The sequence below is a fragment of the Heloderma suspectum genome, chromosome 4, assembly GCF_057233095.1.
Source record: "Heloderma suspectum isolate Gila_16-S chromosome 4, 16-S_ref, whole genome shotgun sequence".
Lineage (NCBI taxonomy): Eukaryota > Metazoa > Chordata > Lepidosauria > Squamata > Helodermatidae > Heloderma > Heloderma suspectum.
The window spans coordinates 171,923,430-171,948,520 of NC_139461.1; the positions used below are offsets into that span (position 1 = coordinate 171,923,430).

Consider the following 25,091-nt stretch of genomic DNA (forward strand, 5'->3'; position numbering starts at 1 on the left):
AAGGCCTGGCGTGCTATGGTCCATGGGGTCACGAAGAGTCGGACACGACTGAACGACTGAACAACAACAAAATGTATTACCTACCTAGAAAATGTACATCAGAGAGAGGAATTCTAAACTAATATTTCCAATTTGCTAGTTTTCTATGTATAGAGTTGTTGTTGTTGTTATTATTATTATTACTGGAGGAGCATTGTCATCTGAACTCTTATCTGAAGAGTAAAATCATACAGCCCAGAAACACATTTACCATCACCTTTGTGAGCACTAGGCCTTGTAAGTTTATGTTCTCTTCTTCAAAACATCATTTTCTTCCTCCATCTCTCACCTTCATCCTTTCTCCCTAGCTGTGCCATCTTTGGAATCTTCACCTGCCTGATGTTCAGACAGCCTCCTCAACCAGTCTGTTCAGGAAACACCTGAAGACCTGAGGTAGATCTGTAAAGAGCTGTAAGGTCCAAATCTGACAGTGTACTACAAATGTAAAATGTTCACACTGCAGAGAAACTGGAACAGCCTTCATGAGATGATCACAACTGTAACTCCGGCATAATTGTTCTCCTTGACATTATCTTGGCAAAGGTCTATCCACATAAAATGCTCCTGGTCTACTTGTGAAAGATTGGCAGCACAGGCTTATGCATCAACCATTCCACCTGGAATGCTTAGGATTTGGTTCAAGGACCAAGAACAGCAGATCTTGGTCCTATGCCAACTCTGGGGACTCTATGCAAATGTGTCACTAGAAATACATCAGTGGAAAAGCGCACAACTGTATCCCTGCTACTAGTACAACAGCTGGTGAAAACGGGGGGTGTTGGGGGCATCTCAGGGGAGGCGTGGGACTTACTCTGAACTGTACGCTTTCTCAGATCCTGCTCCCATGCACTACAGCAGGGGTGCACAACCCACGTCCCCTCAAGTGGTTTTGTGTGGCCCCCATGACTCCCCAATGCTGCTGTGGTTGCCAAATGCACAGCCAATTTGGTGCCAGGCTTACTGCCGTCCTGCCACTAATGGCAGCAGGAAAGCAGCAATCACGATCTTGGGGTTGCTGGGGGAGGGAGGACACTGACGCCTCCTTCCCACCCCAGTGACCCTAAAGCAGCCAGGATAGCTGCCTTCCTGCCACTAATGGTGGTAGTAAAATAGCGATTGGGGGTGCTGGGGTTTGGAGGAGGGCAACTCCTCCCTCCTCCAGCAACCCCAAAGCTGCCAGGATCACTGCTTTACCTGGTGGTAAAGGAGCAAACCAAAGCTGTGTGGAGGCTGCGTAGCTGTGTGTGTGTGCGCACGCGTGCAAGTGTGGCCTCCAGCTCCCCAAGTGATACCTGATGTGGCCTTTGGTGCTGAAATGGTTGTACACCCCTGTCCTATACTGACATAACATTATACCTGCAGAAGAGGTAGTGTACATTAAAACACTCCCATTGCTTATTGGAGAACCATAAACTACCACTCCGCACCTCTTCTCCTGCTCCTCACACAGTCACCAAGAAGCACAGGATTCTGATTAACTGTCCACTCAATCACAGCACACAGTTGTGGCTTGCTTAAGGCCCCTAGCCACCTGATCTTCAGTATATTTACTCAGAAGTCTCACTGTGTCCAGTGGGGCTTATGCCCAAGTAAAAGTGCATAGACTCACAGCCTGAGTGAGTTTGTGGCCAAAGTGAGAGTTGAAATGGGGACATCTCAGTGTGCACTCTTAGCCCCTAAGCTATAGCAACTGTCAAGAAACACAGGTCCATATACTTCTTAGCAGGCAGCTGAGTGGGCATGCTTGGTTAAAAAGAACCTCCATACTGGTAGAGCAGGAGACTGGGATGAGCATTAAGGGAATAAAGGCGGAATGCAGGAATCAGTTCTAAGTTCAATCTGGCTTATGGAAGAATTAGGTCCAAATGGAGAAAGGGAGCACCGACATAAGGAAAATATGGTAGGGGGAAACTACTTGCTTGTGTGATATTTTGTAAAACTAGCTAACTCTCCGTGATATAAATTTATTACAATAACATATAAATTGCTCAGTTATATTCAATTGTGTGCCTATAAGGTCTGTAATTTATAAGCAACTGTCTTGTAAAATACGGTTTTACAGCTAATAATTATAATTAAGCCTTGGCACGCCTTCTAAAATTGGAAAAGTGCAGACATGTTACATGGCTTGTATATCATTCTACAGTGAGTCATTGATACGTAGAGAAGAAACCCATATTGTAGTATGGGTGGGGGGTGGGGGGAACCACTAGCACTTTGAATCAGAGTTAAAGAGCCCAACTTAGCTGGATGATCCTATCTGGTTAGAATTGCTACCAAATTTCCTTGAGTTAGCAGGCATAAAACTGTGCTGGCAGAAAGGAAAAAAATACACTGGCATAGCCAGACAACTGTTGTGTCAGTCAGATAGACTCCTGATAGACTCCTTCGGTGGAAAGGGGGATTTGACCTAAGGGAGTAGAGTAAGTTTGTTAGAAACCCATACTTGTTCAGGGCTTTCTTCACGCTGAGCTTTTATCCTGCGATTGAGATTGCTCCTTCACGGAAGTCTGCAGGCTCTTTACACGATGCTGTGATCACTCATGGCATCTCCTGCACTAAATGCCCCTTGTTCCATTTTTAAATAGATCACAGATAATGAGCTATCAAATTACCCCATTGTGTTCTGCTTCAGTTTCCTCCGTGAAAAGAGTAAAAGCGGCAAGAAGAGGAGCGAGATCAATGAAAGATAATGAAAGACTCAGATACAGGGAGAAGGAGGGGGAAGAGGAAGCACGTGAAAAAGGGAGTCATTGTGATCCTGCAAATGGAAGCAGAAAGCCCCGTTTTAAATGCAGGATTTTAGGCTGGAAGAGATGCCCAATGACTCCCTGAAGCAGAACACAATGGGGTAATTTGATAGCTCATTATCTGAGATCTATTTAAAAATGGAACAAAGGGCATTTAGTTCAGGAGGCGCCCTGGAGGGTCATGACGTCATGTAAAGAGCACGCAAACTTCTGTGAAGGAACAATCTCAATCACAGGATAAAAGCTCCATGTGGAGGAGCCCGTTGTGATCCTGCATTTAAAATGGAAAAGGAAGCACATGAAAAAGGGAGTCGTTGTGGTCCTGCAAACAGAAGCAGAAAGCCCCGTTTTAAATGCAGGATTTTAGGCTGGTGTAGAGATGCCCCAGGAGTTGGTCATGCTCCCCACAATGGTGTAACATTATGCCTGCGACAGACATGGCATAAGTTTAAAACAATCCCATTGGAATCAATGGAGAGCCCCAGACAACTGCTGCTGCCCATCTCCTGCCCTAGTAACATCAATAGACAGGATTCAGACTAACCTGGCAGCCAATCTCAATACACTACAAGAGCCTGGAGGAGAAGGCTATCAAAGGCTACTAGTCCTGATGGTTATGTGCTACCTCCAGCATCAGAGGCAGTATGCCCATGTGCACCAGTTGCTGGGGAACATGGGGGGGAGGGTGCAGTTGCACTCATTTCTTGTTGTGCGTTTCCCGTGGGCAGCTGGTTGGCCCCTGTGTGAACAGAATGCTGGACTAGATGGACCCTTGGTCTGATCCAGCAGGGCCCTTCTGATGTTCTTATGTATCGAAACTGAAGCCAGGGAACACAAATATCACATATCAAGACATATGGCATGGTGACTCCCCCCACTGCCCCGCATATCTTTAGAGCACACAAGCGGAAATTTGGCGCTGGTGGAGGGGATCTCCAGGACTGAGGCAATATGCTCACTCCCCCCTTTTGGTGGAATTGTGTGTGTGCAGCGATTGATCCTGCTGCTGCACCGCCTGGCCAGGCTGCAGGCAAAAGGGGCTTTGAAGGGACACTTTGCACAAACACTCAACCGTCAAGGAGAACAAAGGGGGTAGGGAAGATGAATAACAAAACTGTTCCAGACAGCCTTCCCCAGCCTTGGACCCTCCAGATGTTTTAGACTACAGCTCCCAACATTCCTGACCATTGGCCATGCTGGCTGGGGATGATGGGAGATGAAGCCCAAAACATCTGGAGACTGGGGAAGGCCATTTTAGAGTTGTGGTAGCGGTACTGATGGCAGTGAAGGGAGACAACTTCTTTGCCACTACAGCTTTGCATGTAACATCATCCAGCAAAGCTGTTCCGGGTGGTTAGGGACCTTCTCCATCTGTGTCCTCAAGATGGCCTACTGGAACCTCTGGCAGTATGCGGTGACTTCTTTGTCAAGATAAAAGCCCTTGCATCTATTCTGACTTAGAAGCCAAACTGCAGAACAGGTTCATTCCCTGCTCTCCTCTGACTTTTTTTTGCTTTAATTTCCTGCACGTCAGGGGTTTACATGGTGTGCTGTGATTGCGTGTAGAGTTAGTTTGGATCCTGTGCTCCATTGTGGTGACATGGGTGGGAGGAGGAGGTTGTAGACAGTGGCTTATCGCCAATTTTTTAACTTACTTTACTTCCCTAGTTTGTGCAACATTGAACTGGTGATGGGGATAGTATCGAAGTCCAATGAAGTATAGCAGGAATGGGAATGTGTAGCCCTCTAGAAGTTGCTGGACTGCAACTCCCATCAACCCTAGCCATCATAACCAGTGGTGAGGGATGATGCGAATTGTAGTTCAATCACATCTGGAGGGCCATATGTTCTCCATCCCTGGAGTATAGTATTTGGCATACGTCTGCTCCTCCCCTGTCCTGCCTATATCTCTGCCCTGTTTTGGGGCCTCCATCAGCAGAATTGTGCCCGCAGTGCAGAAGCACTGGCATGGAACTGCAGCGTCATATCCACAAAGGTACACCAGCATATCTCCACTGACAAAGATATATCTCAAGATATGTGGGCAGGATGGGCCTTTCGCCCTATCCTGACCCCCTCACCCCAAGCTGGCATACGCTGATTGTGCTCTAAATTACCTGCACAGCTTTGGAGAAAAATCTTCCTACTGATCTCTCTTCTTTTGCTGCCAATAGTGCTCCTTGATAACTGTATCAATATGAAAAAAGTGTTTGTTCTTAAAGATAAATGAATCATTTAAATGCAGGAAGAAATAATGTAGATGATTTGATCTATCCTTTTGTGCTACTGAAGACTTCTTTTAATTCCCACAGTCTTGTGTGTGGGAGACTTTCTAATGAAAGGTGGCATCTTTGCATTTTGGCTGTTTCTACTTGGGTGGATGAACAGACTGTGGAAAATGTTAAGGGCACAATCCACTGGGAAGTTCTCCTTTGCATGAGGGCTGCTCAAGTTCTTCCTAGTGCATTGTGCTCTAACTGCTTAAATCATAATAATAAAATACATGCATCACATAAATATATGTAAAACAGGAATGTCAGTAGTCAGACATACTTTGCAGTTATCTTCTTTCCAGCAATTAATATTTATTTGTACAGAATCCCGTCAACATTAAGCAGCTATTAGAGGAAAAAGAACTACTGCTTTGTGCTCAGTTAACTGAGGCTAAGGGCACAATCTTATACTCAAACCTGAGAGCTGGGCAGCAGTAGGATCTGGCAAAAGGCCCGTTACACCAGCAGACTTTGAAATATGCCACTAGCATTATGTATATCCTCGCGGAACTCTCCTTATTGGCTGGCAGGACACTTTAGTGGCAAAGATATGCCAGTGAAGTGGCCAAAATAGGACAGAGATGTGGTTGAGATATGAGTGGCGGGGGGGGGGGAGCACACTTATGCCAAGTCCCATACTCCCCCAGACCTTGTCTGTGCCCCCATTGACAACACAACCTTACTTCACATACCTGGTGTAAGGAATTTCCCTCCCATGGACTTAAATTGGATGTATATTTTAAATTAACATCCTGGCCATATTGCCATGACAGAGCATAGGATGTCATGGATGTGGTTTAACTGAAAACCCAGTCACAGCACACTGCTGCCTGTATATAAGCACCACACAGGGAGAGCACAAGTCAGATTATAAGGGTTGCGTTGTGTGTGTCTCTCTCTGGACTGATATTGTGTACATGCTGAGCTCAGAAAGAACAGCTCATGAGGGAAGACTATGAACATCTCTAAACCAGCCTAAAATCCCACATTTAAAACGGGGCAGGATCACAATGGACTCCCTTTATATGTGCTCCCCTTTCCCCCTCCTTCGCTCCCTTATCCGAGTCTTCCATATGCTTCCAGATGGCGCCAGATGCTAGACGGCGCTGTGGTCTAGCTCCTTTCATTGTGGGGTTTCCTCTTTTCAGGGAGGGAACTCAAGTGCTGTAATTTGATAGCTCATTATCTTCGATCTTGTAAACAATGGAATAAAGGTGATTTAGTGTGGGAGACGCCCTGGAGGTTGAGGACTTCATCTAAAGGGCCCATAAACTTCCTTCTGTGAGTCACCAATCTCAACAGCAGGATAAAAACTCCATGTGAAGAAGCCTTTAGAGGAAAGAGTACTTTGCACAAAACAATTGGCCTCACAACACACATGGGGACCTGAGCACATTGCTAACACTTCTCTGCCTAAAACTCTTTACAACCCTGAAGTACGGTCCCAGTCACTGCAGCCTCCCCTCTGGGAGGGGGGATGCGGAGACAAGAGTACTCAGGAGCACCGTTTCCTCCTCACAAACACCTGTGCATGCAGGGTCAGGGGCCATGTAATCCAACTGCTGCTTATTGCTTGTTTCTCTGTGTCTTTTCCTGCTCTCCACAGGCTGGTCTCCCAGAGGTACAGCATCTCCCCCCTCATCCCCCGTTCCATGCTGCTGTTGAGGAAGGCCCATCCCATGACCAGTTGCAGGGACAAGGATGCTCCTGGCTGTTCCTCTGCAGGGTTACCACCCTATTTTCTCCAGGCAGGCTCCTTTACCCTTGCAAGCTCCATGATGGGCAGTTATTCAAGAGGTGAAGCTGTTCCTAAGATGGAGCTGGTGCCATAGGGGGCGCTGCACCTGCTACTTTGCTGTCTGTTGAGCCACTATCCAAGGCACAGGAGCACTGCTGGAGTGACTGGCTGGCAACCTCAGAAATGTCTTTTTATTTCATGATCTACTCCATCCTGGATGCTGTACAATAAAGGCTTTAACTTTGCCACATTTTTTTGTTGGCAGGGGGTGAAAGAGAGGGATCCCTTCCTCCCAACCTAGCAGGATCTGTCTTCAGGAAGGGACCCTGAGGGGGGTGGGCAGGGGGCTTGAGGGTCTCAGGGGAAGTGGTCCCACCTCTGTCTGTTCCCTGGTTGGCTCATTCAGGGGGAAGGCTATTGGTCCTTGCAGCGTTCTTCCTGATTGGGTAAGCGGTGCTTGTGGGTGGGTGCTCCTCCCTCTTTCCTAGTGTGGGGTTGTGCCCTGGTTTTGAACTGGACCCCCTGCATGTAAAACATGAGCTGTTCTGGCCAGCTACAGTTCCTCTTTCCTCCCCACTGCTTCTGGTGGTGCCTCTATGACTGGGCACTGGGGCAGGGCGGGAGCAGAAACGACAGATGTTTTATGATGGGTCTGATTGCTGTCTGTTGCTGTGGGTTAGTGGTTAGGGAGGTGCTGTGTGGTGTTTGCAGTGGGGGTTTGAGATGCAGGAACTCCCTCCCTTTTGCCCCTGACATAACATGTGTGTTATTTTTGTAATGTAGGCATGAAATAGCATGTTGACCTGGGTGGCCAGCCAGATGGGCGATTAATAAATTTAATAAATAAATAAATTTCCCTTGGTGGTACTCAAATTCCCACTGCCTGCTTCCCAACCCCTGCCCCATGGCTGCTGAAGGGAGTGGACTCTGGCATCATTGTGATGCAGGTGGTATGTGTGGGTTCATTGTGTGTTTGTTGGCTTCCTCCATGTGCTGCAGGCACAGTCCAGTTGGTGGGCTGTGGTGATGTTTCCAGGGATACGGTGGAATGTATGTTGCTTTCCCATCATTTTTGTATTTTCTTCAGGTGTATTTCCCCCTCCCCTTAACCCAGCTGAGCACTTCCAGGATGCTGAGCATTTACAGGTGGCTCTTCCAGTGGCATATCTACAGACCTGGTGTAAGTTAAATAGAGGATTGGTTGACCAGGGACTAAAGTATGACCCTGTGCCACTTAGGGTAGGTCAGACTCAGCATTAAGGTGACTGAAGGGCAAATTCAATGGCAAGTCACTACAGAGGTAAAAGCACAGAGGTAGCAGTTCAGTATGGGGTCAGTTCAAGGTGGGAGTAGTCAGGATATAAGCAGTGGTCAAGACACAGGATTAACAGGCAAGTGGATGGTTTCCAGAAGAAAGGACTGAGATGCAGCCGAGGTCCAAACAAGAGGGAGCAGTCAGATCAGATGCAAATGCAGTACAAGAAGCAGAGTCAAGCAGGGTCCAAAGGTCAGTAGCACAAACGTTCAGTCACAGAGCAAGGTCAGAGAAACAAACCGGTGACAGGTAACAAGAGGGGTACCACCGGGCTCAGTCCTGGGCCCAGTGCACATCAATATTTTTATTAATAACTTGAATGAGGAAGTGCAGGGAATGCTTATCAAATTTGCAGATGACACAAAACTGGGTGGGATAGCTAATGCCCTGGAAGACAGAAACAACTTTCAAAGTGATCTTGATTGGCTGGAGCACTGGGCTGAAAACAACACAATGAAATTTAACAGGGATAAATGCCAAGTTCTGCACCTAGGAAAAAAACCAAATGCACAGTTACAAGATGGGGGATACGTGGCTCAACAACACTACAAGCAAGAAGGATCTTGGAATTGTTGTCGATCACAAGCTGAATATGAGCCGACAATGTGATGTGGCTGCAAAAAAAGGCAAATGCTATTTTGGGCTGTATTAATAGAAGCATAGCTTCCAAATCACATGAAGTACTAGTTCCCCTCTACTGGTTAGGCCTCATCTGGAGTACTGTGTCCAGTTCCGGGCACCACACTTTAAGAGGATACAAGCGAACTGGAAGGGGTTCAGAGGAGGGCAATGAGGATGATCAGGGAACTGGAAACAAAGCACTATGAGGAGAGACTGAAAGAACTGGGCATCTTTAGCCTTGAGAAGACTGAGGGGAGATATGATAGCACTGTTCAAGTACTTGAAAGGCTGTCACAAAGACGAAGGCCAGGATCTCTTCTCGATCATTCCAGAGTGCAGAACATAGAATAATGGGCTCAAGTTAACGGAAGCCAGATTCTGGCTGAACATCAGGGAAAACCTCCTGACTGTTGGAGCAATATGACAATGGAACCAATGACCTAGGGAGGTAGTGGGCTCTCCCACACTGGAGGCATTCAAGATGAGGCTGGACAGCCATCTGTCAGGGATGCTCTGACTTGGATTCCTGTGTTGAGCAGGGGGGTGGACTTGATGGTCTACAGGCCCCTTCCAACCCTACTATTCTATGATTCTATAAGGATTCAAGGCACTAGAAGCTGACATAAGGTGTTGTTTCCAGCAGCTCATAGGTCTAAATGGTAGACTTCAATGCTGGAACTTCCAGAGTCCCACCCAGGGCTCAGCGGCAGTTCATCACAGGCCCTCTAGCAAACATCCTGCTTTTGTGGAGGGCCTTGCTCATAGGGAGGCCTTTACTCTTGAGGAGCCTGGTTGCTGTGGTTCTTGAGGCACGTGCTTTCCCTCTGCGCGGTGGCCTGCACCTCCACTTTCTGACACTGGTGTGCTCTAGGGCTGGGCAGGTGCTCGGCCTCCTTCTCAGGCTCTCCAGGGGATATATGGTCTTCAGGGGTTCAGTACTGGAGGACCTGGTGTAGCTTCCCTGGAGGTGCCAGGGGGGATCAGTGTCAGAATGATGCACAGGGTTATTGGACTCTGCAGTCTCTGAATCCAGTGAGTCATCCTGGCTGGGTCGTGCATGACAGCTGGGAACCCAGAAGCTCCTAGTCTCAAGTCAGACATGATCTTGCTGAGTGCCCATAGCTGAGTCACTATTTCTCTGTCTCATCCCCCTCTCCCCCCGCTGCAGCCGCAGACACCCACAATGTGTGGATGATAATTCTGGCCTACTTTACAGTGCTGTTTTAAGGGTTACTGAGATAATCTATGAAAACTGCTTTGGACATTCAACATATACAAATATTATTCTTATATTGTTGTTCCTGATGATGAAATATTTAATCAGCCTGCTTTATTCATCACCTTTGGAGTGTCCCTTTGTCTCAATATCATCTACAAATGGAAGGCAAGAGGAAAGTCATTCCTTCCAAGTGATGAAAATGTATTCCCCCTGCCCCGCCTTGTTGTGAACCACCCAGAGAACTTCGGGTATAGGGTAGTATAGAAATGATGATGATGATGATAATTCTGCACTTACCAGATCTATATTCCCCAACTTGTAGTCCAGCACATCTGGAGAGCAACAACTTCCATCATCCCCAGTCAGCATGGCCATTGGAGGGAGGGAGACTCTGTGCTTGCCATCAGGAGCTGGTTGTTTCAGCCTGCCTTGCTGTCGTCCTCTCCCCACACCCCGCCGCCATGGTGAGTCTTCCTAAGGGAGCTGCTGCCAGAAGGAATGATGAGGAGAGAGAGGGATGCCATGGCCTGATTGTGTTCACCTGTCTTGTCCGCTCCAAGCCCTGAACTGTGAGTGGGCTTTCTGGCCTTTTGAGCTTGTGTAGTGTCATTAGGGATTCACACCATTAGCCTTGGCACTGCTTTTGCTGGATGTGAAGGTGACTGTGCTGCCTTCAACACTGCACCCTTTAATGGGGACATCTGCTCTGGGGAGGGGCTTTTTCCATCTTGCCTCTCTTGGTGCTCTGCTGCCTGGGGACAGCCCTTTCTTGACTTGGGACATGGGACCTTTTCTGCTGCCTGAGGGTGGGCTGTCTGAAGTGCCTGGCTGTTACTTTATTTTATCTTTCCCTTTTTTCTTGTGAGTTTGATGTGTCTTATTGTTAATTTTTCTCTTAATATGGTCTAATGAATTGCTTAATATTGATGTTATTGGTACTGAATATTGTTAATTGATCTACTGGTGTGTCTTATGCTCATTTAAACTTTTGATCTGTTTTAAATGAACTGTAATGGAGTTAATGTTAAATTGTGGCACATGATAATTATGGTTATTGTATTTAAATTGTCTGTCCCATGAATTGCTTTGAGTATAAAGTGTTTGTGGGAAATGCAGCGTACAAATAAATTGACTGTGACTAGGTTGGTATTTCCCCAATCTAGCAACCACATCAGCATGATCTGTCTGGCTCACCGACCACTCCTCCTGTTTCCTTTTCCAGTTCCCCACCTAGAACGTACACATCGCATGTCCCCATGATGCTACAGGAAGAAATCAGGATAGTGTGCTATGTGCACTATTTTAAGGCTAAAGTCTGCACACTGAGCAGCAAACCCCAGCGAACGCAGTGGAACTCTGTTCATAGAAGTGTGCTGCATGCATCTTTTCCCAACTGGCCTAAGGAATGGGCACACTGGCCATTTCTTTCTAATACATCCAAGGGTGGGAGAGTGGCTTGCTATGCTGAAGGTGCCCAGGTGGATATCTAAACCCACTATGGGAGAGCTGGCTGGGAAAAAGTTAATGTTATGTGTATCTGATGACATCCATTTTAAAAAACTGTGTGAGACAATTAATAGTATGAAACCTGTGTGTGTGTGTGTGTGTGTGTGTGTGTAATACACAACCTCTCTGTGTCTGTAATATATACACAAGAAAGACAGAAAGACTTACGAGTATTCAAAAAATATATTTAACCTAAATGTTTTGGCTTCCGCCCTCATCAGTGGGTCTGCTGTTAAATCTTTCCTACATATTTTATTTGAAGCCTGACTACATCCACAGTGGATCCAGAGCAATACGACAATGGAACCAATGACCTAGGGAGGTGGTGGGCTCTCCCACACTGGAGGCATTCAAGAGGAGGCTGGACAGCCATCTGTCAGGGATGCTCTGACTTGGATTCCTGCATTGAGCAGCGGGTTGGACTAGATGGCCTTGTAGGGCACTTCCAACCCTACTATTCTGATTCCAGAACTTCCTTGTTTTGTTGTGCCGCTTTACACCAACCTTTCTCTCTGCGCGGGCACGCATACATAGTGCACAAATTATGCATACCTTACTATTTTTGTATCTGGAGCGAGACTCCGCATGAGATGGACGGGGTCCTCAAAAGCTCATGCCATCATGATTTTGTTATTCTAGACTGAATTCGCTACAAGGCGCAAGAGGGCCCTCCCTCTGCGAAATAGCACTGGGAAGGTTCTGGGGGCTCTTGACGTCAGCTCGGCCACAGACGCCCTGCGGGCCGCTCCCAAACGCCCGCTGCCGCGGAGCAAGGAAGAGCACAGCTTTCGCGTTAGGACCCCAGCCCAACGGGGGCGTGGCCTGAGCGCCCACGTTGGCGTGCTGTCCCCGCCCTCTCCGGGCTGCTCCTCCCGGCCCGCTTGCCTTGCTTGGGAGGGAAGCGGGGGGAGTGGGCGTGGTTAATAGCGATGTTTTCCGTTCGCCCCCCCCCTTTCCTTATGCCTTCTCTGCTCTTTGGGAGGCGGTTACCGTGGCGGTGACGTCAAGCTCGGCTAGTGCGGGGAGGCGGGCTTAGCCGACGGCGGAGAGGGAAGATGGCGGCGGAGGCGGCCGCTGCAGGAGCACCGGGGGAGGCTGCGGGGCCGCAGTGGGCGGGGGCGCCGGCGCCGGCGCGACCCTGAGCGGGAAGTGCGAAAGTGCGCCGGCGCCGAGAGGAAGAGTGAAGCGGGGCGGGGGCTCATGTGCGGTGGGGGCGGCCCCGGTCCGTCGCCCCCCGCAGAAGCGCCGACAGGAGGCACCTCAGCCGGGTCCTGTTTCCGCTGAGCCGGCCCCGGGGCAGCCGAGAGAAGGTGGCGGCGGCGGCTCCTCCTCCTCCTCCTCAGCCAGGCAGGGCTGACGAGCCAGCGGCGGCAGCAGGATGAAGTTCGCCGAGCACCTTTCCGCGCATATCACCCCGGAGTGGCGGAAGCAATACATCCAGTATGAGGTACCTGCTCTTGTGAGGAGGATAAAATGAAGGAGGGGGCCAGCCTGGGTGGGAATGGGGAGGGGGCGTCACTGGGGACAGGAGAGATTCTGGAGGGGGGCTTTGATGACTGGGCAAAAAGGAGGGTTCATTGGGTGGGGAGGGTGATCAGTGAAATGGCAGGGTAAAAAGGAGGAGCTGAGTTGAATGGAGACCTTTTCTTGGGGTGGAGGAGGGGGCCTGATGCAAAAGCTCCCCATTTTCTCCTCCGTCATTGGGGCAGCAGGGGTGGGCACAGTAGTGCAGAAGGTGCTCTAGTGATTTACTGTGCCACGCAGCTCATCCCACTTGCCCCAACGCAAACCCGCCATCCCCTTCCTGCGCCGCATTCTGCTATTCTACGCCGCTTGGGTTCCTCCCATCTCTGTGTTGTTGTCTCCACTTCTTACCTTCATCTGCATTCACCCAAGTTTGCAGTGCTGCAGGGACAGCTGCAATTTCTGCCCCCTAATCTGTTCCCATTTTAGCCTCTTCTCTCACAGGGTTCCTAAAAGGATGCCCCTACCTCCATGGCAACTCCATTTTGGGAAACTGGTCAGGGTGGGCAAGGGAGTGTGAAAGGGCAGAAGCTTTTGGGCATGCAGTCTCTCTTCCTTTGTTGAAGGGCACAAGGCAGCTCTGCTACTGGGTTGCTTTATGGATTAATATCCCTCTGTTGGGATATTAGTGCTATCCAAGAATACAGGAAAAGGAGAACCGTAAAGGCTATCTGCCAAGCACTTGGAAAGGAAGCTAGGTGGCACCCTGTCCCAGGGTGATACCATCTGGTTTTCACACTTGCCATTTTTTGTATTAATTGTTTATAACTGTCCTTGACCAGGTGCTGGGTTTTCTATATACCAATACCCTGCTATTACTTACTTTTGAATTTAAAGGTTCATATGTGTTGAGCTTGAATTTAAAGGTTCATATGTGTTGAGTGTGTCAGGATCATGGTAAGAACTGTCCTTGTGGGTGTGGTGACTCCTAGAAATAAGTTCTAGGAGAGAGAGTTTGTCCCATAGTTTGAGTGTTCAGCCTCCTCTGGCATTTCTTTGGGTTTGATGGATTTGGCTTTGATTTCTAGGGCTTGCATCAATAGCTTCATCTTCCTTCAGCCCACATCTTCTATTGCCATTTTAGTTGTTCACAGTCCTTTATTTTTTTGAGTCTTTCTCTAATTACATCCCCTTTCCATTTCTCATGGCAAGGATTTTCTCCAAAAAGGTATCAGATACATCCTTGGCTTGTACAGCTACCTGGAAACCCCCCAATATCAACCTCTGTTTTTGTGAATCTCAGCTCCCCTGTCTTATTCAGTTTAAGCACTTCTCTAGGATTGAATAATCCCTATACCTACGTAGGTATTTCTTTCTACAGTTTCCATTGTTGCTTATGCTTGTACTGTTGGGTGTGTGTAAAGTGTAGGTTTGACTACCACTTCCAAAGCCCTAGGCTGTGCACATGGGGGATGGTCTTACCATTTTTTCTCTTGCTCTGAACTTTGTTTATTATTCCCTTCCTCATTGGTTTCAATGGGGGAAGGGATTAGTTATGCCACCTCCAGGCTGTCGTAGAGCAGCCCCCAATCTTGGCGGCCCTGATCAAAGCAGCTGTGGATTCAAGGTTGTCTCCACCCATACCCTACCCCAGATTGCACCGTTTCGGGGCCTACTGCTGGTGGTACAGTTATGACCACAGAATTTTCTGCAGCTGTAGCTGGGACTTCTAGGGCAAATGTGGCCCCCTGCCAGCAGAGCTCTACCTTGGACAGTTGTCAAGGGGATTAGGGATCGCTCTTCCTGTCTATATAAGAAATATAGTGTATGGACATGAACACAAGTACTTCTGAGGGAATTCTTGGTTTTCAAAAAATTCCATATAAATAACTGTACGTTTCTATGATATCTCAAGCATGGATATCTATTTTTTGATCTTTAGATATGTTGAAAATTATCTTAAATGAGTTCAGTATCACAGAGCTTCTTAAGTCAGGTGTTCCAGCTCAGCCCAGATAGGTGCATATATGCTAAGGGTCACATGTCAGTGTGTAGAGAGATGTTTTTACTACTTGTTTTTGTATCCTATGTTTGCTCAGTGGAAAATAGTATCACAAAATACCTGATGAGTTTTAAAGGGCACATTAACAAGATCTTGCTATAGAAAGATTTGGATCTTAGCAAGATATTAGATATTGTGTTCTCCAGTATTATCTGATATCCTGGAATTTTCATTTGGATTCTTAAGTGGTGAACCAGGTACATGTAGCCTAAGGACCAGCCTATAGTGTTCACTGCCCTTGGATTTTGTGGAAGGGCAACTAGCTGAATAATCTGTCCTGATTAAGGGATAGCACTGAAGCTTTGGCCACAATGTCTCTACAGAGAAGGAAAGGAGTTAGATACTTGGTGAAATGAGTAGGCAGCATTACAGATTGCATTTACACCTAGAAGTAAATGAGGGTGATCGTTTCTGTAACTGTGCGAATTGTATCTCCCCCCCATTTTTAGATGGTCTAAAGATCCAGTTGCTTTTGCTTGATGTGGAAGCTGTTTTTCAGCACCACTGTCAGTTCTTTGCAAGCAACAGCTTGGAATTCTTTTCAGTTCAGTGGGCACAGGGTAAATTGTCCCAGTGTAGTTTCTGTATAGCTCCCTCTAAAAAGGAAGTGGTGACAAATGTGGATAAAGAAAATTGCTACTTCAGTTTTGAGAATTAAATATTTGGCATATTCATAATAGTGCTACTATCAGAAAGATCCCCTACGTGTAATAGTTTCTTAATGAGTGTATATTCTTCTAGAACCCCAAGTTATTTTTTTTGGGGGGGGTATGAATGGTGTGAAGATGATGTTTTAATGGTTCTAATCTTTATCCCCTAAATTGATGTCTGATAAGCTCAAAGGGGAGGAAGTGTTTAGAATTAGGGCTGCCAATATTAATTTTGAATTGAGTAGCTTCTTTTTAACCAATGAATAGATTACATATTCATGCTGTTGGGAGTTGGACAAGCCAAGTAAAAAGAAAGAGGTCCAGACAGCTGGTGCATGTTCTTCCTCCTAGTCCTTCCCCTAAACCTGGGAGTTCTCGATGCTTGGTCAGTTTCCCACTGGTCAATGCTAGTCTGATTTCTGTAAGTTGGTTGTATTCCTGGATTTGATTATTGAAGAGTGCCAACCTGGCTGGATAAAGCAGTAGGCCTGGTACTGACCCAACCATATCTGGCTGTTTTTTTTGGTGCGGTGTTAGCATAGGGAGTATAGGCAGGGAGGTGAAGTGGCTGTAGTCCACAACATTCCCACCTTGCTCACCAGGAGCCCTGTCCAGTGGGCTGCCTTAATGAGCTTTACTTATCTAGTGCTAGGTTTGGAGGACAGACTAGGGGTTGTGTTTGTTGCCAGCTCCAATACATCATGGACCCCTTGACTGAACTTACAGAGGTGGTCTCAAGCGTGGTATGGAAGTCCCCCCTCCAGTTTTTAGTGCTGTGGGATTTCAACATCTGTGTTGTAATTTGGCTTCCTCTGGGCCCGTTGGAGATTACAAGTGTTACATTTACAGGCAAAACCAGGGTCGCCTTTGTTCCATTTCCATGGAGACCAAAAAGGGGGTTGGACTGGAGATTTATTTACTGTACGTTTAAACCACCCCAAACTGAAATTCTCTGGGCAGTGTACAATACATTAATACAGTGCAAACATTGAAAGAAAAAGTAAGCACAGCGCAGAACAAAACCAAGATAAAGCCAGCAGCAAAGAATAAAACCATTACAACATCATAAAACCAAATTAATTTAATTCAGATTAAATAATAGAGTTCTAAAAGAGTTATTTAAAAGCCTGGAATAATAAAGGTTTTCACCTGGGAACAGGAATGCCCTGTCTGTCCAACTTAAAGTCCCACAGGTCTGGGAGAGAGAACAAGGAGCCTGCACTGCTCCAGAGCAGAGTCAGGCAGAGTCAGCTCTCCTCACTTTGCCATGCCTACCCCCAAAGGGCAGCCTCAGGAGCCTCCTTTAACCCCCTCTATCCGTATTTACCCTCTTGCATGACAGCCTCCTTCAGAACAGGGCCAAGGAAGGCACTGAAGTTTAGGGAAAGGCTCTGAGTGAGAAAGCAAGCTAGGTAAAGTTAACCATTCCCAGTCTTTCCAAAACTGTTCATCTTGCTGCAAGCTAGTAAAGCAACTTAGCTTTAGCCATGCTGCTTCTCTGAGGCAGTGCCTTAACTAGCTCAGGATCTTTTCTTTCTGTTAACCCTTCATTCTCCTAAATAAAATTGGCAGAGGACAACCTCTGCATAGTAACTCCAGGCACCATCCCTAATGCCCCCGTGCTTATGGAGCAAGTATGTAAAGGTGCCTGGCATGCAGGAAAATCTAATAGATGTCAAGGCCAACTTGGCTGCTGTGGCTCAGGATGACTCATGACAACCATGGGATTGTCCCAGTGCGCTTCTGGCCCAGTACATTCAGTTTTCACATGCTTGATTGGGTGTTCTGTACTAGATGAGATGAAGGTGATCTGTGGGTGGGGGAATGCATTAAAATCAAATTAATTCATGAATTAAAATAGCCCACATGGGTTACATTTCAATTGATTAACAAAATTTGCACCTTTTAAAAAATCATGGCATAAGGAAATGTTGGCATAAGGAAAATAAGGAACAAGGCATGTTGAGCTTGATTATGAGGACTTGGAGGCTCAGGAGTAGTGGTTCCATTAAAAAAAAGTTGTGTATCACAGAGAAGATGAAGTGCAGGAGGAGCCTATGCAAGCAGAGCATGGGGTAGGGCAATGCCATCTCAAAATACTGGTAAGGCTGGAAAACATTAAAGCATGGTCTCAGGTTGGAGCAAAGAGGATTTAGTGTGGATTTGAAGACTGCAGAGCGTTTCAGCCAGGCACATGGTCATAGTGAGGCTTTATTGATCTGTGCCTCATTACAACACAGCTTGTATCTTTTATTGTTGAATATAGAGTATATAGGGTTAGAGCAGGTACTAAATAGAAGAATATAGGGAGATACATTTATAAACTGATAGTACATGGCAACGGGTAAAATGATTGCTTTTGAAATGATTGCACACCTTTGACTGCACGTATATATTTCATTTTTCTCTGCCTGTATTTTATTAGAGAGGAAGATGTGCGGTATGTTCATGGTCTTTGTAGAAAAGGCATTTATCTTGACTCGGTCCATATGGAGACAGCAGATTGTGGAAGAAGAGACAGAAGGTTTCATGAAAGCATTGGCTTATTTAGACTTAAGAATGAAAAGTTGAAAAAGGAGACAAGTCGTTCTTCCAAGTCGTGATTTTTATAATTGCTCTTTATTGCCAACACACTTAATTCTAGCTATTTGATAGTCTGCCTTCAGGCTACATGATGAATTCTTAATGCCAGGTAAGCCTGCCTTTTTGTCATATCTGTAGCTCAGTATGTTAAATCTGAAGTACAGAACTAATCTTAGATGCATTTTTCATGAAACGTTTGAATGCAATGCATAAACAATTTGGCTCACATTGGCTCACAAGGAAAATAGGAAGTATGATGTCAAACTTGCTAAGCATCTGTTTTGATTTGGCACTTAAATTTAGAATGCACAACATGAGAAACAAGGATGCCAAATCGTGCAAAAGCTTAGCTAAATTAACAAGATTGTCTTGCTTTGAGTTTAGATTTACAACATCAACAAGACATATGAAAACTCTAAAGCGCTGAAATTGAATCCCCCCTAATATTAGCTGTGCTGTCCTGCCCTACCCAGAGAACTGACTGATGTTTTAAGTAGCTGTACATGCGAACCTGATTGTAGGGGATTTGCTTGCCTCTGATTGTTGAGCATTAGTTTGCCTGGTTGCCATTCCACATGTTGTGCAATGTGCTAATGGATCGCCTTAAGCTGCATTTTGCAACTTTCTCTGTTCCGTTCTTTAAAACAGAAATGTTGCTCTTATCTCCACTTTTGGTGCAAATGCTGATCTTCCTTTTCATGCACCGCAACCAGAGGAACTCTTGAGTTTTGCAGCCTTCTGTTCATACTGCTTGATGATACAATGGCAAATTATTTCACCACTTACAAGATATTTAAGTTTTAAGTGCGGTAATGCAGCATTTTATACCAAGCTCTAGTGCTGCATTAATTATTGCAAATTAATGTGTTTGCATGATTTTATGCCACATCTTGTAGAATTGATATTTATCACAAATTCTGGAAATAGTTTTGGGTTGGTGTGGCACTGAGGTAGAGTGCTATAGCAATGAGTAGGGGAAACATGAAGTGATGAATAACTTGGATTGCAGGTGGGTCTTTTTCCTGATGGTTACAATTCCCATTTAGCAGCCTTCTTCTCCCAGGCCTGTTTTCTATTCCCTTAGAAAATAGTTGATGTTTTCAGATTTTCTTCAATTCAATACTATATTGTAGAAAAAACAATCTTTGTAGTAATTTTCATCCAGGATAGGCACTGTGACCAAGACACATTCTCCATGTTTTGAGACGAGAGGTATCTTTGCAAGCTGCACTACTGTGTGTGTGCTCTGTACTATGGATTGTTCAAGTTAGTGTTTTTATTTAACAGAAGAAACTGCAGTCATATGATTCAGCAAGGGAGCAATCCTATAGCCACTAGACAATGTCTGAGGGACACAGGCTACTTTGGATTCCTGGATCTGAGGCCAGAGACAGTGCTCAGACCCAGGAGTCCGAGCTCCTCTCCCCCTCCACCCTCTTGTAGCTGGTGAAGAGAGAAACACGCCGATGCCTGAGCTCGCAAATGTGAGCCTGTAGAGGGGTGAAAGGGGGCATGCCAATGGGAAGAGAGCGGACTGGGGACATGGGGATATGAGCTATTCCCAGCCTTCTTCCCTCTCCCTCCCCAAAGCATCCACTAGACAAGCAAAAATGCTCGTCCAGCTAAAATGCAGAGCAGGAGGCATGAAGCGCCTACCGCTGTGCATTGGATACTTGTAAACCCCCGAGTTCAGTGGCTTATGAGCACCCAGCGCAAATCAAGTAGAATTGTGCCGTTACTTATTAAAAGATTTCTAAACCAGCTTTCAGGACATATAAACCCTCATAAGGCAGTGTACAATTCTCAAACCTAACAGTGTATAAAATCATCTCCAAATACATACTCTTTACAATGAACAGTACAAATTAATTCGAGGAAGATCAATTAATAAAACAGAGGTTGTAATAAAATGGATTTAAAGATAAAGCAGCATAAAGAGTTTCTAGAGGGAGTGAATTTGATAAATGCCAGACCATCAACAAATTAGTAAATATTTATATTTCAGTATGGTAACCTTGTTAATTATGTATGCCACCCAATTCCATGAACATGATTGGACTTCAGTGGTAGTGCTTCCCTTTGCATTCAAATGATACTCAAGTTTGGAAGTAGAATTTATTCAGATTATATGCCTGATAATTTATTAGATTGTTTAGGTTTAAACCTGAACTATCTTGTTAAATTCTTTTGTTGGATTTCACATTTCCCCCACATAAACTGCTTTGGAAATCATGGTTTAAAAGCAGGACAAGCACTTAAATTTGTTTATTTAGTAAACAAACAAATTTAATGCAATGTAACCAAAGGGTATTGAGAATATTGGTAAAGAAACAGCTATGTTCGTATATATTGCACTGGCACTCTTTTTTCTTTTCTAATGTAACACTTCTATCCAGAAGGAGTGGTTATTGGCGGTCTGCAGTTTCTGTCTTCTTTATTCACAAAAGACAGAAACAGAAACCAGGTTGCAAGGAAATTGTCCAAAAACAGGATTTATTTTAAAAATGTTGATCTTATGATTTGGCATTCTAGAGCAGGGAAATGGTATTCACTGGCTATTTTCAGTTAATATGGAGCTATAATGGTAGCTCACGTCATTATTTTTTTCTCCTGAACAAGTGCAAAAATGACTTCTGTCTTGGGTTAAGAATAAAGAGTGGAAAAGCACTAGATTAAAACACTGAATTACACCCCACCTTCTGCCTGTAGATGAGAGGTTTAGCTTCAGTTCAGTTGCTATTGAAATAAAGGAAAGGAAATGTATCCCTGTTTCCAACAATTTTAAGCAAAGAATATGCTTTTTAGAATTCAATGTTTTAGTGAAATTCTCAGCATGAGTAGTGCGAATATAGTCCTAGTGGGAGCTTAGCAGTGTGAATTACTGTTGCAAGGTGTGAAGTTAGCAGTGCTAGATAAAACAAATCTTGTTCTGCTATGGACAGCAATTCCAGCTCTTCTGTCTCTTGCCATTTTATTTCTCCATGTTCTTTGATTGACTTAATAAAAACAAATAGCAAGGCAAAGAGATGTTAGGGCTTGTAGAGTTGGAGGTAATTTCCTGGTTGGTAGCAATGTCAAGCTAGGAGACTTGATGATGTGAAGCTCTTTCTGTAATGCAACATCTTTCTTGACATACACATCTGCTTGGAACTGTTATAAAATGTAGATCAGCAAACAAGACTTGAGTAATAAGGTACATGGCTCTTCTTTAGCTGAAAGACCTTGTGTGGTTTAGCTGCCAAACCTTTGGGAGATGTTTGTTCCCCTCTGTTTTTCCATCTTCAACACCCTCTAAAAAATAAAACTTGTCCTTTAATGCTTTGTATCTATTTTCCAAAACTATGCACTTCAATTTACAGTTCTTTACAGCTATTTTGTGACTGTTTGCTTCCCTCTAAGTTGAGGCTACTGGTCATTCATTGCTTTGTTCTTTGAGCAACAGAGTTTAGATGGGGAAGGGGGAAAAAAAGTCAAAGTTGCCAAGCTAAAGTCCATAGCTCTGCAATAGTTAGGAATAATCAAGACTGTAATCCTCCAACTCCAGGCAAAAAAAAATGGGTATGATCAAAAACAAAGATGGCAAGGACCGAACAGAAGCAGAAGAGAGCAAGAAAAGGTGGCAAGAATATACGGAAGGTCTGTATAGGAAGGATAATAATATCGGGGATAGATTTGACAGTGTAGTCAGTGAGCTAGAGCCAGACATCCTGAAGAGTGAGGTTGAATGGGCCTTAAGAAGCATTGCTAATAACAAGGCAGCAGGAGATAACGGTATCCCAGCTGAACTGTTTAACATCTTGCAAGATGATGCTGTCAAGGTGATGCATACCATATGCCAGCAAATTTGGAAAACACAAGAATGGCCAACAGATTGGAAAAAGTCAACTTATATCCCCATACCAAAAAAGGGAAGCACCAAAGAATGTTCCAACTATCGAACAGTGGCACTTATTTCACATGCCAGTAAGGTAATGCTCAAGATCTTGCAAGGTAGACTCCAGCAATTCGTGGAACGAGAATTGCCAGAGTACAAGCTGGGTGTAGAAAAGGCAGAGGAACTAGAAACCAAATTGCTAATATCCGCTGGATAATGGAGAAAGCCAGGGAGTTTCAGAAAAACATCTATTTCTGTTTTATTGACTATTCTAAAGCCTTTGACTATGTGGATCATAACAAATTGTGGCACGTTCTTGGTGGTATGGGGATACCAAGTCATCTTGTCTGCCTCCTGAGGAATCTGTATAACGACCAAGTAGCAACTGTAAGAACAGACCATGGAACAACGGACCGGTTTAAGATTGGGAAAGGAGGACGGCAGGGTTGTATACTCTCACCCTACCTATTCAACCTGTACGCAGAACACATCATGCGACATGCTGGGTTTGATGAAGCCAAGGCTGGAGTTAAAATCGCTGGAAGAAACATTAGCAATCTCCGATATGCAGATGATACCACTTTGATGGCTGAAAGCGAGGAGGAGCTGAGGAACCTTATGACGAAGGTGAAAGAAGAAAGTGCAAAAGCTGGGTTGCAGTTAAACCTAAAAAACCCCCAAGATTATGGCAACCAGCTTGATTGATAACTGGCAAATAGAGGGAGAAAATGTGGAGGCAGTGACAGACTTTGTCTTTCTAGACGCAAAGATTACTGCAGATGCTGACTGCAGCCAGGAAATCAGAAGACGTTTACTACTTGCGAGGACAGCAATGACAAATCTTGATAAAATAGTTAAGAGCAGAGACATCACACTGACAACAAAGGTCCGCATAGTTAAAGTAATGGTATTCCCCATAGTAACCTATGGCTGCGAGAGCTGGACCATAAGGAAGGCTGAGCGAAGGAAGATAGATGTTTTTGAACTGTGGTGCTGGAGGAAAATTCTGAGAGTGCCTTGGACTGCAAGAAGTTCAAACCAGTCCATACTTCAGGAAATAAAGCCAGACTGCTCACTTGAGGGAATGATATTAAAGGCAAAACTGAAGTATTTTGGCCACATCGTGAGAAGACAGGATACCCTGGAGAAGATGCTGATGCTAGGGAAAGTGGAAGGCAAAAGGAAGAGGGGCCGACCAAGGGCAAGATGGATGGATGATATTCTGGAGGTGACGGACTCGACCTTGGGGGAGCTGGGGGTGGCGACGGCCGACAGGAAGCTCTGGCGTGGGCTGGTCCATGAAGTCACAAAGAGTTGGAAGCGACTGACTGAATAAACAACAAACAATCCTCCAACAGTTTTAGTGGTACAAACCAGGCTGATTTAAGAAAAAAAGTCCAATTTAAATCACTTCCTTAAGCTAAATTTCCATTACTTGTTTAGATACTTCTTAAATAAAAGTACATATGAACTTGTTGCTATAACCATAGAAACATAATGACTTCTTAGAGTAGTGACTCTGAGCCAGTTGCAGAGATCAGTTAGTTATTAAGCATAAAATAGGCATAAAAGGTCACTCATATGAATCAAGTAATGACACCTATGGTGACTTTTCCAGTATGTATTTTAAAGCATTTATACCCAGCTGTTCAGCTGAAAAGACTCCCAAAGTGGCCATCCTTATGCCTTGCTCTGACAAATCCTCAGAATAAGTCATTGGGGTAGGTGCTCTATTTGCCATAGCAGAAAAACAACTGGCATGGCTCTCAAGAGAGTTCAGACCCAAAGGCATGGCTCTAAGGGGGTTCTTCCTCAGAGCGAGGCATTGTGGTAGCCCTGGAGATCACCTGTGCCATGGGGAAGGAACCCCTTACAGTGAGGCATTGAGTGGGGAGGCGGCAGCAGATTGCTGACAAAAACATTTCCTTCACATTTCTTTATGAAGAGAAGCCAAACAGCCCCAAACTCTTACACTTTCCAGATACAGATTTCAGTTTTAAGGCTGTTCCTTTAAAATGTGTTCTATAACATAACTGCAGGAAATTTTGTAGAGAACTTTTAACCCAATGTCCATAGCATTACTGCCTACAAATAAATAAATAAATACACACACGCACGCACGCACACACAGATACAAAGTCATTTTCTAAGCATTAATTTCCAGTTTGCCTCACAGCCTACATGTTTCTGTTTCCATGTTTCCAGTTTGCCTCACAGCCTACATGTTTCTGGCACTGAACTTGTTGAGTCCTTAATGTGCACAGCTTGTGCTCTCCTCGGAAAGAATTGAAGTCTTGCATTCTGGTGAACAATAGGCAAACTACTAATACCTTATAGTAGAAAACATTTTCTTGTTCAGCAATAAATTTTTCAGTTGTAATTAGGGATGTTGTGAGGATTCAACTAGGGTTGCTGAATTTAAGCTTCCAACAGGGATTTTCACTTAAAGTGTGACTCCAGTTATGAGGAACACAGCCCCCCCAAACCTTGATTGGCTCGCACTCCACTCTTCTGTTGCCCAGCATGAAGTAGAGTGTGCATATCCTCCTTGCTGAGCAACAGAAGAGTCCTTCCAGGGCAAAGATCAGACTGCCCCCATCTGAGAAGGAAAGCCTTGGAAAGTGTAGATTCTGCCTGATGGCAGCTGGCTGGATCATGCCCACCTTTGGACAGTCTTCTGGCATGGGAAAAGGCTTGGCTTCAGGAGCCTTGCAGCTGGGGTGCTCAAGCAAATGCAAGATGGAGCATGCGCTCTCTCTCTCTCTCTCTCTCTCTCTCTCTCTCTCTCTCCCCTGGGGCAGTGCAACTCATTTCTATGCTGGCCAGGGCAGACGGAAAGCCCCCTTCTATGTTGACACAGAAGGGATGTCCTTCCACTCCAGTGCAGTGGTTCTGTGCTGGCTTGGTAAGGTGGGGGGGGGGCTTCCCCTCAAGGATCATGCTGACTAGGAAAGACATAGTGCTCTGTTTCTCTTGGGCTAGAGTGCCCCATTGCTC

The 25,091-nt window shown here is 45.4% G+C and overlaps 1 protein-coding gene across 1 annotated transcript in view; it reads left to right on the plus strand.

Moving 5' to 3' along the window:
* The first annotated feature begins 12,505 nt into the window (after window positions 1-12,505).
* XPR1 (xenotropic and polytropic retrovirus receptor 1) overlaps window positions 12,506-25,091 on the plus strand; it is a 160,335-nt gene continuing 147,749 nt past the window's right edge. The window contains exon 1 of the mRNA XM_084851285.1: window positions 12,506-12,908. Within this exon, the coding sequence (XP_084707411.1) occupies window positions 12,840-12,908 (69 nt within the window). The 5' untranslated portion in view covers window positions 12,506-12,839. The remainder of the gene's footprint in view (window positions 12,909-25,091) is intronic.